Source organism: Hyla sarda, chromosome 3 (genome assembly GCF_029499605.1).
Source record: "Hyla sarda isolate aHylSar1 chromosome 3, aHylSar1.hap1, whole genome shotgun sequence".
Lineage (NCBI taxonomy): Eukaryota > Metazoa > Chordata > Amphibia > Anura > Hylidae > Hyla > Hyla sarda.
In genome coordinates, this window is record NC_079191.1 from 156,537,788 (window position 1) to 156,552,318 (window position 14,531).

Here is a 14,531-nt window from a genome sequence, read left to right on the forward strand (position 1 = left end):
GTGAAGGTCGGAGTTTTTGTTTAAAGTCCCATGCAAATCAATGGGAAATGTATGTTCCCACATAACTTATGTACGGCTGGAGATATTTCAATAATACCTGGTACACATTACTTATATGTCAAATAAAAAGATATGATAGTTAAATTAACCCTTACCTACACCCTTACATAAAAGATGGGTTTTTGTTTCGAGTCCCATGCGAGTATATGAGACTTCCAGTACCTTACTCCACAAGTTCCGCTCTGCATCTCCTGGTGAATGTGTCAATCGGGCTTGCAAGCCACACCCCATCTCACAAAGACACGCCCACATTTTAAGCCCCACCCCTATTATCTACCCTTTTTGTGCATAGGTCTGGCTTGCAAATCCCACCCAGTCCCACAAAGCCACATCCCCTTCTATTTTCAGCTTACAATATCTTCATCACAAATCAGTCCCACCTGAGGACGGGAAATAAGGACGGTATGTGAGGATGGGATATGAGGACAGGATATGCGGTTGAGATATGAGGATGGGATATGGGGTTGGGATATGACAACAATATATGAGGATGGGATATAAAGTCAAAAGCTTCTTCCTTTGTTGAATTTCCTCAACAAGGATTAGGATGGAAAAACCGGGCAACGCCAGGTACTCAGTGTGTGTGTGTGTGTGTGTGTGTATATATTTTTATATATATATATATATATATATATATACATATCTATAATATATGTAAAACATGTCTCTTTACCTTTATACCACCTTTAGCCTTTTTATTGTTTCGTTTTCTGGACAGGTCAGCTTCGGACAGTGACTTTGGAGGTGCAGAGGGAATCTCTGGAGCTCTTCGAGTGGTCGCTAGAAAAAAATGTGTAGTTTACAAATTATCGACTTTCACACTTCTCATATTTAAAGACCCACTTATTGCTTGTCTAAAGGACACATATTCTCTTACCCAACCTCATTAAGTGTTTTTCTTACAGTGGTATTTGTAGAAATGTGTCTGGTCTGTTTTAGGCGTACACATTACTGTCTGCCGAACCCCCCAAGTTAACCTTGACCAACCATTTGTGTATGGCTTCCTTACTCGCTCACCCGACAGCAAATGTCAGGAAAGAGAAAGATCAGCCAAATGGATTTCAACATGCTCACTTATTCTCAATGGACATAAACCTCTGCTAGAGGTATAAATAGGTGATAACTTTCAATCTTGGTATAGTCCCTTTTAACATACTGCAACAGCTTACTCCTCTGTCTTCATTCAAAGAACACACGCAAGCTTATCCAAGCAGAGCATGCAAGTGTGTGAATGGGTCAGGAGAGATTGGTGTTAGACATAGACCAAATGTTTGTTCGGCCATCTGAAATGTATAGCATGCTACACAAAGCAAGGCCTAATTGACTTTAACTTTTGAGAGGCTGCTGCATTTCACAAATTGCATTTTGTAATCACAATTGTGATCAGAACTGAATGATCATTTAATGTGGATCGGGTTGTCTTCAATTTCCTCCTACAGTTGGGGGCAAAGCCAGACTTCGAAGGGATCAGGATTTCAATGGCACTGACCGGGATGGACACAACTCAGGTGGGAACCTGAGTTTTGTCTATCCCGGTCAGCGCCATTGAAATCCTGATCTCTTCTAAATCTGGCTTTGCATGTTACACCAGGAAGGCTGCAGACTGGATACCTTTGCTTTTTACTACGTGCTGTCCATTGTTGTGTATGCAGGTACACAACCGGAGTTTGAAAGCGACTGCCTACTCCTCTCCCCCTCTTCACCTCAGTACGGGTGATACTCCACATGGAGCGCCTTTGTATTTTGTTTTAGATATCCTACAGTTGGGAGGAAGGATTGTTTTGTTAGTTTTTATAATGCTCAAACTTTAGAGTTCTCTTGGGAATTAAGCCACCACTAAAGGTGTTAAAGGGTACTCTGGTGCTCCAGCGTTCTGAATATTTTGATCAGAACGCTTGGAGCCAAAGGCCGTGATAGTGACATCACTGCCACACCCACTCGTGAGGGACGTCACGCCACGTCCCCTCCATTCATGTCTATAGGAGAAGGAGTGTTGGTCTACATCCCCCTCTCATAGACTTGAATGGAGGGGGCGTGGTCATGTCACGACCACTGCCGCAGGAACCCGGCGTTTGTTCAGAATACCAGGTGCTGTGGGAGATCGCGGGGGCACAGTGGATAGGGGATAAGATGTCTAGCAGCAGAGTACCCCTTTAAGGCAACTGCTCCTCTCTCTCTATGCTACAGGAAACATACATATTTGGCCAAAGAAGAGCTGATGTGTATGTCATGTGTGGGCATATTAAGAGAACTCAACCTAATGTTAGCACCATCTTTTATAAATAAGCAGCTGCTAAAATAGAATGACTAATAATTACACAGAATAGAAAGCATGTGTCTAACAGTAAATGGTGATGACATTGCTTGCAGTTTTGTGTGCTTCGTATTCATTTGAGAGGTTGGTGTGCTGCTACTTGCTGCTGTTAGTGACAGCTTTAAAACATTCACTTGCCAGTATTTTAAGCACATCCTCCTAACACTCCTAAAATACTCACGGAAGAAAGAAATAAGGAGGCACTCATGGTTGTAGAATGTGCAAAAGTATCTTCTTTATTTCAGGTGCATTAAAAGTACTTCGGCGGGGCGCCAGACAGCAGTCAAACAGGAGCCATGGTAGGTAACTACCATGGCTCCTGTTTGACTGCTGTCCGGCACCACGCCAAAGTACTTTTAATACACCTGGAACATAAAGAAGATACTTTTGCACTGTCTACAACCGTGAGTGCCTCCTTATTTCTTTCTTCTGTGGTTATTCTATTATTGGATTCATTTGGAAGAGCACCGCGGTCGGGTGCTGAGTTTTCCATACACTTGTGCTATTCCTTGAGCTCCGCTGCAGCTAGAGATCCAGAGTGTCCCAAGAGCCTGTGTCGGCTTCTGTGTCTATGTGCTTGTTGGACTCCTAAAATACTCTTACTATTTTATTTTTTTCCTTTTTGACACAAATGTATTTACTATCATATGGATTTTTCTGTCTAGCACTGTAAAACACTATCTGTTGCTATCAACACATTAAAGTTAAATCTAACATATTACTTTTAGCAGTCTTTGCAGAGTGCCACACCTCCATTTATGCCCTCAGCTTCTTAGCTTCATTGATGAAAGCCACTATTTGGGTCCATATAAATGTGTTGTTTATTAGCTATCAATTCATCAAATCCAAGCAATCCCATTAATAATGTAGCAAAAAAAGAATGCGAGCACAACCAAATACATGGTGCAACCTCTCTCAGCCATGCACCCCTCCCTGTCCACAGGAGGATTGTAGGCTGCAGATGCGCTGCTGGCAATCACAGAGCCACTGCAGAGTGAGCTCCCAGCTGCAGCCAGGTAGCTCTGTGTGTCTGCTCCTAATGGATAATTTCCCGCTAGCAGTCACGAGCGGACACGCAAAGCTACCCATCTGCAGCTGGGAGCTCGATCTGCAGTCACTCCATCAAATACGCTGTGTATGTATGTGTATATAATGTTCGAACATAGATTTACACATTCAGTACAGAAGTTGAAAAATAGCAGTAGAGTGTTATCAGAACTGGGCACACCCATCTGTATTTACCAAACTCATATCCTTGTCTTACACTGACTGTAAATACGCACACCTGATTAGTTATGTTTAGCTAGCAAGGTCATATCAAATGACAATAAAACCGAGAGACTGGCCTGCAGATAGTTCTGCAGCAGCTTGCACATTCATAGGAAACCAATCGTCTAGTTTATTTTTCCTGAAACATTTTCTTTTTTCCTAATCTGCTTTTCATGCATATAGCATATAATTTACTGGTGTATTTTATTGCCTTTTCAACAGATAATGTGTTTCAAATGCTTTGCTGGTATCTATCTTTATATGGTCCTGTATGTAATCACTTATATAGTATACAGATCCTGTGTACAGCTGGTATCTACCTCTGTACAGTCCTGTATATAATAATTTATATGAAGCATATTACCGGTATCTGCCCTAACATTTCACTCTTGGACCCAGGCAGCACAATGTCTTGAGCCGGCCCTGGGGGAGGGACATTATAAACAAGCTCAAATAATGGACAAGGGGGTAAAGAAACATTTGAGGACAGCTGACAAGCTGGAGAGGAAAGTACTCAAATGGTAGTTTGCACCATAATATGCAAAATGCAATTATAAAAAAAATGTTTCCTTAAAACAACTTATGACCAAGATACTGTAAATGCATAGATGTAACTGTTCTGGAATAAAACAAATGGCACTGTAGTGATAGTGAGTGTGCATGATATGGGCAAAAAAACAAACCTGGAGTGCTTCTTTAAGACAGCATTTAGGCTAAATCAATTTTGGCTTAAAAAGTCCAAGTTTGAAGATGCACAACATTTTTATTCTCAAACAACATGAACCATTCGATAAATATGGCACATCCCTAGATAACGCAAACTGCAACTAGACAGTCTACCTACTATTCATTATTGACTGACCTGGGACATTATTGGGTCTTAAACACAAAAAATTGTGTGTTTTGTCATTTTAAAATCTGCTTTGAAAACAAAACTTGACTACTAAAGGTTACACAGGTACTTTCTTTCTACTTGTCCTGCATAAAGTCCAAGGTGTTTCATCACTCCGAAAACACGTTTATATGTTTTGGACAAAATAAACATCACATTTATTATTTTCTGTTCGATTGATCGAATCATTTATAATTTAGCCCAGTTTAAGCAACGCATTTTTTATTTTTATGCTTTTAATAATTAAGTTGCATTGGGTTATGCCCATTCATCTAGTGCCATTTGACCTCGATGGCGATGCTATATAAATATATAATATACCATAAGGCCTGTTTCATGTATACAGTCCAAATGTGGTATAAATATTCTCAGGCAAATCTGCAGCAAAATAGGCATGTGTTATCTTGTCATGAATTTATTACTTCTATAGGTGGATGCCAGTAATCGGAGACAAAAAGGTTTTATGTGCAGTTCATGGAGCAATAACCTTAACACCATTATATATGTACTATTTTGATTAATTATTTTAAAAAGAAATCCCAGGGCCACAAATTGTAATTTAATGCTTTATTTTTCAGATTCATTCCCATATGCATTTTCCGAAAAAACAATATAACAGCAAGAACAATGGTGGAAAATAATAATTGAATATAATATCAGTTTCATGAAGGCTGGTCTGTTTTTTGCTTTACATATATATATATATATATATATATATATATATATATGTATATATATATAATTTTTTTTTATATATATATATATTTTTTTATATATATATATGACAGTGCTATTTTCCAAGCAAAACTTCTATGGTTGTCTTTAAAATGGAACCATGCAAAAGATTTTACCATATATAATGCAATGTGTTATATATGGTAAAATGTTTGTTTTTCCTCGCCATCCCTGGGGGATGTTTTTTCCCCCAGGGATGGTGAGGATAGGAAGTTATAAAGTCTCCCCTGCCACCCCGTAAGTAGTCCCCTGGGCAGTGTGCTGTACTTACTTGGTCCCGTAGCCCCAGCCATAGTGTCATCCCCTCGGCGTGATTGACGACCCACGTCATTGCTCTGCCTAAGCAGATTGAGCATAGCGGAGGCGCGAGCCATCAATCGACGATGCATCAAGGCCTTTGCCTTTTAATAAGTTTGTGGCATCTTACTCCAAATTATTTTCCTTTAAAGTTAGAATATAAAAACCTGTTTTAAGCCCCCTACCCTCTCAAGTTTTTGCACTATTGGTTTGCTTTTTTGTTGTCACACAGATTTTTGTTCTGGTTTTCATTTTATAGGCTTCTCTATAGGATAAACAAATGAAGAAAATGCATATTACAAAAGAAACAATTTAAAAAAACACCACCAAAATCACCTGTAAAAAAAAAAAAAGCGTTAAAAACCACAGTTATTTTTAGGCTATCACTGTGGCATTGTATTGCTTTAACAAAGATGTAGGAGAGTCCAGTATTTGCTCACTACATCACACTTGGACATTTGTAAACAGTTTGGGTGTGGTTGCAGTCAAGAGCATGTTGTCTAACCGCAAACAAGCCCTATTCAGACTATGTAAAAAACATCCATAAAATGTAAGGCTAGTAGGCAAATATTCAGTGTTGATGATAGTCAGTGTTGGTGATATTTTATTATATCATGTTACTGTTACTATAGGTTACCTAATGGTTACTTGACTTTTCAACTTTAGTCGTTAAAGGACAACTGCAGCGGCATTACACTTATCCCCTATCCACAGGATAGGGGATAAGTGTTTGATCGTGGGGGTCCGACCACTGGGACCCCCCCCCCCTGATCTCCCTAACGGGGCGCCGCCATTAGCGCTCATGGTGAGCGCTAAGGCGCGTAGCGTCGACCTAGAGGTCGACGGTGACGCCCCGTCTCCTCCCCGTCCCCATACAGTTCTATGGGGGATGCGGGGAGGCACAAATGCTGCCTCCCCGCTGCTCCCATAGAGATGTATGGAGGAGGCGTGCCGGCCACAACGTCATGCTGCGGCTGGCACGCCCCCTGCATGGGAGAGCCGCGGCCCCGTACAGGAGATCGCCGGGGGCCCCAGCATTCGGACCCCCCCCGCGATCAAACACTTATCCCCTATCTTGAGGATAGGGGATAAGTGTTTGTAACGCTGCAGATGTTCTTTAAAGGGGTACTCCGCCCCTAGACATCTTATCCCCTATCCAAAGGATAGGGGATAAGATGTCAGATCGCCAGGGTCCCGCTGCTGGGGACCCCGCGGATCGCCGCTGCAGCACCCCGCCATCATTACTGCGCAGAGCGAGATTGCTCTGCACGTAATGACGGGCAATACAGGGGCCGGAGCATCGTTACGTCACGGCTCCGCCCCTCGTGATGTCACGGCCCGCCCCCGTCAATACAAGTCTATGGGAGGGGGCGTGGCGGTCGTCACGCCCCCTGCCATAGACTTGCATTAAGGGGACGGGCCGTGATGTCATGAGGGGCGGAGCTATGACGTCACGCTGCTCTGGCCCCTGTATCGCCCGTCATTACGCACAGAGCGAACTCGTTCTGCGCAGTAATGATGGCGAGGTGCCGCAGCGGCGATCCCCGGGGTCCCCAGCAGCGGGACCGCGGCGATCTGACATCTTATCCCCTATCCTTTGGATAGGGGATAAGATGCCAGGGGCGGAGTACACCTTTAAGTCTTTTAATGTCAAACAGCAAGGATAATAAACATGAGCTGCAAGGTAAACTAAGCTGTCAGTGCTAAAACAAACTTAAATTTCTTTTACAAGCACTTTAAAACAATATTATACATTGTTCAAGAATTCAGTCTAGTTCCAGCCAAATACTGATGCAGAAAGAATCTGACTGATCATTCTGTAGGTAGGAAGGATTTTTTCCTAATTGACGCTTGCTCCTAATTGCAAGTGGCTTCACAGGTAAGATTTCTTGGTATTTCCCTAGATAAAAAGATTAAAGGCTGAACTTGGAGGTGTATCCAACTTAGCTACACGTGAATCATGTAAGCAACAATCTTATACACAATGGCCCTCATTTACTATTGCAAACCCGACATGTTTTTTTCGGGTTGTGCACCAGATTCTGGCACATTGCACCAGAAATTCTGTCTGCGCCAGAATTTGCACCAGAATTGAAAAATCCCCGACTAACTCTCCATTTTGCGAACAAAAAAATGAAAAAGGGGCGTGGCCATCGGTGAAAGGGGGTGTTGTCACCAAAAAGGGGCGTGTTCCCGACATTTTCACAAAAACTCAACATATTTACTAAGGTTTTCACATAAAATGTGGTGGATTTCAGATGAGGAAAACCAGACAGATCAGAGCTTGTGTAAAAAAAAAAAAGCAAAAAGTAGGGAAAGTGGAAAATGTAGGGAAACCTTAGTAAATACCGTGGAAAATAAATTGTAGGGAATTAAAACCCACAAAGAAACCTACACAACACTCTTAGTAAATAAGGGCCAATGTATACAAAGAAAACATATTTTGTTTGTATACATTCCGTGGTAGCAAATAATATGCAAATTGTATTCAATATATGTATTTTGCATTTACAAACTAAATAGCTGTCTGTATAGACAAAGATACATTTTTTTTGATATTTCTGCATGAAAACAGTAATAAAGGATAGGTGATATCTAAAAAACTACTTTGACTGAAATGGAGTTGTGATGTGCATGTATTCCTGGAGCTTTATTACAATGGGGATCAGAAAAACCAGGAGTGGAACAGACGCACAGCAAAACTATAATCAAATACTGATCACAAGACATGTAAACCCAGAATTAGGCTGGGTTTACAAACAGCATTTTAGGCCTTGTTTTAATAATTTTTTTGGTCAGTGTTTTTACCACGCCACGACCAGGAGGGGATCCAAAACACAGAAAAAGGTGCAAGTCTTTAAACTGCCCATAGACAGAAGTGTCGGGCAACAGCATGTTTCTCCATGAAGTTAAAACGAACATTGCCTTGGCACATTTTTTACTTGGTCAGGATCATAGGTGTCAGACTAAGTATAATTTTTTTTTACATATTAACAAGTAATATATAATAATGAAATGTAATTTAAAATATGTGGTTTTTGTATATTAAGTTTTTGTTATGAATTAATTAACATTCATTCTTTGTAAACTAGTTCATGTCTTGTGTTTTACTTCCTCTTTCTGCATGTCAAATGGTGCTCTGTAAGCTCCTCCGGAACAAGAGCTTTTATGATTAACCCCTTAAAGGGAATGTGTCATCAGAAAATTACCTATTGTTTAAATTCAGTATTTGTTACCATATTTTTTAAAGATTATTTTTTTTGTGGTAATGGTTTTGGCATTTTCTATTTTGCTATCTATATTTTAAAATAATCCCAAAATTTTGCAATTCCATTCTGGACACTGGGTAAAAAACGAAGCTGAGACTTTTCTATACAGATCATTTCCCAGTTATGCCTTTCTACTTTGCACAGACAGAAATCCAGTGAAAGGTGACACCATTCACAACATAAATTAACATCCCCCTTCCCTGTAGAATGACACAAAGAATACGCAATATTGTCTTCAATTCATCTGAATGGGAAAACATCAGTTTATTGTTGTCTATGTCCAAGGGTCCTGCTGTAAAGCAATATTCTTAAATGCTGTTAAAACAGCTCAGGCAAGATGGCAGTCCCCATAATAAAGCACAACAATTTTAATCAGAAAATAGAAACGGGTTAAAAAAAAAAGAACATGTTTTAGTACTAGGCAACATATTCTATTTAATAAGACAATTTTGGGTTAAATGTTTTTTTAGACATCATGGGGTACATATGATTTGCACTAAAGACTTGTGATTTTTATTCTAAGGGTAGGGTCACACGTAGCATATACACTGCGTATTTCAAGCTGCGTATTTCACGTCCAGCAGGCAGCAAGAAATAAACAGCGTATATGCTACGTGTGACCCTACTCAAAGGTGGCAAAACTGATTACGTCTGGCAATTAACTCATCGTTGGATGGCATTCTGTGTGAAAAAAAGGATTGCCTTAAGTGGATTATCCCTTTTGATTAGAGCTAGATGCTGATACATGTTCTCTTTTTCTACTTTGCACAAACAAGCAAAAATTAAATATTTGCAAGAATATAAACACATTTTTGGGGTAGCCATCTTGATGGAGCTGTTTTAACAGCATTAAGTGATATGCTTTACTGCAAGCCCCATGGACATAGACAAAATGAGCATCATGTATGGGACATGTTTGTAAGCATGCTCTGTGACCTGTGAAAATGGTATTCTAGAGGGGAAGGGAGGCTGAGCTGGTATTGTTTTTACTATCTATTGGTGTCACACTTCAATGTAATGGTTTCCTGTCCCTTTCCAGCAGCTTCCTCCTTATGGGAGTTATTGATGGCAATGATACTTACCTGGTCCCGTTCTGTGCAATGGTTCTCCCGCCGTATCTTCCGTTCAGGGGCCGACTTGGAGCATGGGCGGAGCTTAGTGATGTCACTGCTGCTGTTTTCTAGCAGCGGAGTCCAGCAGAGAGGCAGCAGCAGTGACATCACTAAGCTCCACCCATTCTCCAAGTCGGCCCCGGAAAGGAAGATACAGCGGGAGAACCGCAGCACAGAAAAGGATTAGGTAAGTACCTTTGCCATCAGTGTCACCTGCACTACCTTTCTGAACTGACGGATTTTCTTTAATGACCAAGCCCCATTTTTCAAGTCTGACATGTCTCTTTAAGTGGTAATAACTTTGGAATGCTTTTACTGAACCAAGCGATTCTGAGATGGTATTTAGTGACATATTGTACTTTATATTAGTGGTACATTTTGGTTGATATATTCAGTGTTATTTGTAAAAAAAAAAAACCTTCAACATTTTGTGAAATTTTTTTTACATTTTCTAGATGAATACGAGAAATAGTCATGCCCCATAAATTACATTCACATCTACAGTGTAAATGTCAGTGTGGAACCCGCTATTCAACTCCCTTCCCCGTTTTCCTATTAGTACCTGAAGGTTAGGGGTTATAAGTGCTCATATAGTTCCCAACTTTAGTTTTATTTATCTGGTGATTTCTGGGAGAATATCATTTACTTCTTCCCTTCTGAGTCATTGGTTTGACATAAATGAGACAGGTTTGACATAAATGATGTAATGAGGTGTGTATGTACCCTTAACTTCTTAAGCTTCTTAACTCTTCAAGCATGTCTTCTTATAGGGCCAATATACAGTCATGGCTGTAAATGTTGGCACCCCTGAAAATTTTCAAGAAAATGAAGTATTTCTCACAGAAAAGGATTGCAGTAACACATGTTTTGCTATACACGTGTTTATTCCCTTTGTATGTATTGGAACGAAACCAAAAAAGGGAGGAAAAAAACTAATTGGATATAATGTCACACTAAACTCCAAAAATGGGCTGGAAAAAATTATTGGCACCCTTAACTTAATATTTGGTTGCACACCCTTTGGAAAAAATAACTGAAATCAGTCACTTCCTATAATCATCAATAAGCTTCTTACACCTCCCAGCCGGAATGTTGGACCACTCTCCCTTTGCAAACTGCTCTAGGTCTCTCTTATTGGAAGGGCGCCTTTTCCCAACAGCAATTTTAAGATTTCTCCACAGGTGTTCAATGGGATTTAGATCTGGACTGATTGCTGGCCACTTCAGAACTCTCTAGCGCTTTGTTGTCATCCATTTCTGGGTGCTTTTTAAAGTATGTTTGGGGTCATTGTCCTGCTGGAAGACCCAAGATCTCGGACGCAAACCCAGCTTTCTGACACTGGGCTGTACAGTGCGACACAAAATCCGTTGGTAATCCTCAGATTTCATGATGCCTTGCACACATTCAAGGTACCCAGTGCCAGAGGCAGCAAAACAACCCCAAACATCATTGAACCTCCACCATATTTCACTGTAGGTAAGGTGTTATTTTCTTTGTAGGCCTCATTCCATTTTCAGTAAACAGTAGAATGATGTGCTTTACCAAAAAGCTCTATCTTGGTCTCATCTGTCCACAAGAAGTTTTCCCAGAAGGATTCTGACTTAGGCATCTTTCACACTATGAATTTGTTCCGTTTAGGAACTTCCGTCACCAGTTCCGTCACTATATTGGCGAAACCTGGCCGTTACAAAACCCCTGACGGCCGTGACTAAATCGCATTGCAGCCTATGGGGTTTTGTAACTGCCCGTTTGCACCCGTATATGCCCGTAATTCATTACGGGCGTTATACAGTGACGGGACATCGTGGCGGAAATATTACTGCCGGGGCGCCCTGGAAGAAGCCTCATTGGTGAAACGTTGGGTGAGGGTGGTCTGGTGCACGTGTGTTACTCTGTCTACTGCTAATTATAATTGTTTATGATATGATTTGTGCTTGGTACTCTTTTGCGGTGACTCTCTGATTTGGTTTACAGACATCTACTCCCATACTTAGTTGACCACTGGGTTCAGCTTGAGGAAGTTATTTATTTTCTTACATTATACTATTACATTACTGTCATTTTCTTTTGGGCACTTGTTGTAGGTGTCTTTCCCTAGATTATTGTAGTCACATTTACGGTAGCATTGGAGTCCTCCCGGACCACCCCTTATTATTCTCTGTGCCTCTGTGGCTTTATGTATTTTACTTTATTTTAAATGTATGTACTTGAATTTGTATTTATGTCAATAAAAATTTTTGCTATTATGGATCTGTATACGCTTCTTTTTTCTATGTACTTAATATGTTTTTGGCGTAGGATCTACGCACTTGTTTCAGGGGTCATAGTGTTTATAATATACGTACCTGCAGTCCGGCGCCTGGTCACGTGAGCGCTCAGTAGGCACAGGCGCTCACATGACCAGCGACCATGAATATTGAAATCCAGCCGGTGGGCCTGCCTCCAGCGCGCAATTCACAGAAGAAATAAGCCAATCTACTGAGGGACCGGGCACCGGACTGTAGGTATATATATATTAGTCAGAGAGCCTGCATCGGTTTCCTGTTCACCCGCACTGAAACCCGGTGTATTTGGTTTAGTGTGGGTGAACGAGTGACAGTTTTCCTTTAAATCATGTGCACCAAATAAGCACAGAATACTGTATGTGTGAATAGACCCTAAGACTGGTCAAACCTTAATGTTAGAAAACTTTCTGCTAGATAACAATTTTACCCCAAACTAACTAACTAACTGGTGCTTACAGTTGTTACCTATTTATAAATGTTTGTCCTGAGCCTAGAAAAGTGCACTGTAACTTAAAAATCCATCTTACCTAGAGATGTTGGCCTAGTCGTTTTAGGAGATGCTCTTTTTGGAGAGGACTCTGGATGTGGAGCCACAGGCTGGACAGGCCGTGTCTGTTTGGCTGCCAGCTTCTTCAAGCTTGCTTGTCTTTTCTCAAACATTTCCTGAACATCAGCCAACTTCTGTAGTACTTTCTGGACACTTGCCTGGAGGTGATGAATAAATTAAACAATGTATTGTGCCATGTGAACATAGTATAACAAACAGTAATTTATAACAAACATGCCTTAGATAGCTTTTGGTATTCTGAAACCTCTTTACCCTTGCACATTAGACATATGTTCTCAGTGGGGAGAGGAAGAATAAGCCACTGCCAGACTACTCTGGTCTTTTGGCAAGGTAGACACAGCAGGGGGCCCAAATACCAACAAATTATAGCATCCGCACACTGCTCACAGGACTAAGAGACTGTATGGACATAGGTACTAGATAGGTTTCCATCCATGTGATGCTCCAATCCCATAGGGTACAGCAGTATATCCAAAGTCCAAAGATATTTGGGAGGCACTCACAGAGAATTCCAGGAAACTTTTATCTTTATAAGCAGTTAGCAAACATCACAGATACTGGGTTACGACCCAGACACCATTACACACAGAGGTGACGTTACACCCGTTTTGTACCTGTATTGGTGCGGAATTCAGCTCTGAAATTTCGCCAGGCGAACTTAATTAGCAGGAGACTGCATATGGGTTTCCTCCTACGAGGGGCTTGGTCAGGCAGTAGGGGGGCTGCCTGGCCTCAAGTTTATTCCCCCCTGTGGGTTTGGTGCTGCGGTGGCAGTGGTTGCCGTCCGGCGTTACACAAGTTTTAGTTTAGGGACCCACTCTGACCAGGTGGCCTTGATGTGGCGAGTGGGCTTGTACTTTTTGATGAAAATGTATACTATCAACCTGTTAGTTTTTGAAATAATGGTGAGAAGCAAGTAGATCAAAATACAAATAGTGGATGTGTGGCTATGTTTCTCTATTTTTGTTCCAAATATATACGTTTAACACAGGGCATGATAACACTTCACATAGATTACATATTTCTAAACCAGGTAGTCCTAATATATAATATACATAGGTGTGGGAGCTCTACATAAAACGGAAGGGGCCTAAGCCGAGGATACTGTGTTGCACATACCCAAATGTGCCAAATATAACACTATAAAATATAAATGAAACGGTCCTACTAGGCTATAGGCGGGAAAAAGGAAGAAAAATTGGGACAGTTAGAATGAGAAAAGGAAGAAAGGGAAATCAGGATTGTGTCTAATAAAATTACATTTATTGTGAATAGTAAATTATATAAAAGTGAGATCCCAAGCAGGGCCCTTGCTTAGGACACCTCACAATACATGTAATTTATAAATAGTAATTATATACATTAAAAACATTAATTTTATCTTGTGCATCGCTAGTTTTTAATGTATATAATTACTATTTATAAATTACATGTATTGTGAGGTGTCCTAAGCAAGGGCCCTGCTTGGGATCTCACTTTTATATAATTTACTATTCACAATAAATGTAATTTTATTAGACACAATCCTGATTTCCCTCTCTTCATTTTCTCATTCTAACTGTCCAAATTTTCTCCTTTTTTCCTGCCTATAGCCTAGTAGGACCGTTTCATTTATATTTTATAGTCCTAATATATGCCCCAATGATTTGCATAATCTTGTCCTGTCCTTCACATGCTATGATAGTGTTAAAAAAATTTGAGGATTCTGGGCACAGACAACTTTCTCTTGA

The 14,531-nt window shown here is 40.6% G+C and overlaps 1 protein-coding gene across 4 annotated transcripts in view; it reads right to left on the reverse strand.

The window, feature by feature from the left end:
- Positions 1–14,531, reverse strand: part of MCF2L2 (MCF.2 cell line derived transforming sequence-like 2) — a 503,791-nt gene that overhangs the window by 317,002 nt on the left and 172,258 nt on the right. For all 4 annotated transcript variants that reach the window (XM_056565304.1, XM_056565302.1, XM_056565303.1 and 1 more), the window contains exons 13-14: positions 12,761–12,938; positions 734–840 (exon numbers count right to left, since the gene is read on the reverse strand). In XM_056565304.1, the coding sequence (XP_056421279.1) occupies positions 734–840; positions 12,761–12,938 (285 nt within the window). The remainder of the gene's footprint in view (positions 1–733; positions 841–12,760; positions 12,939–14,531) is intronic.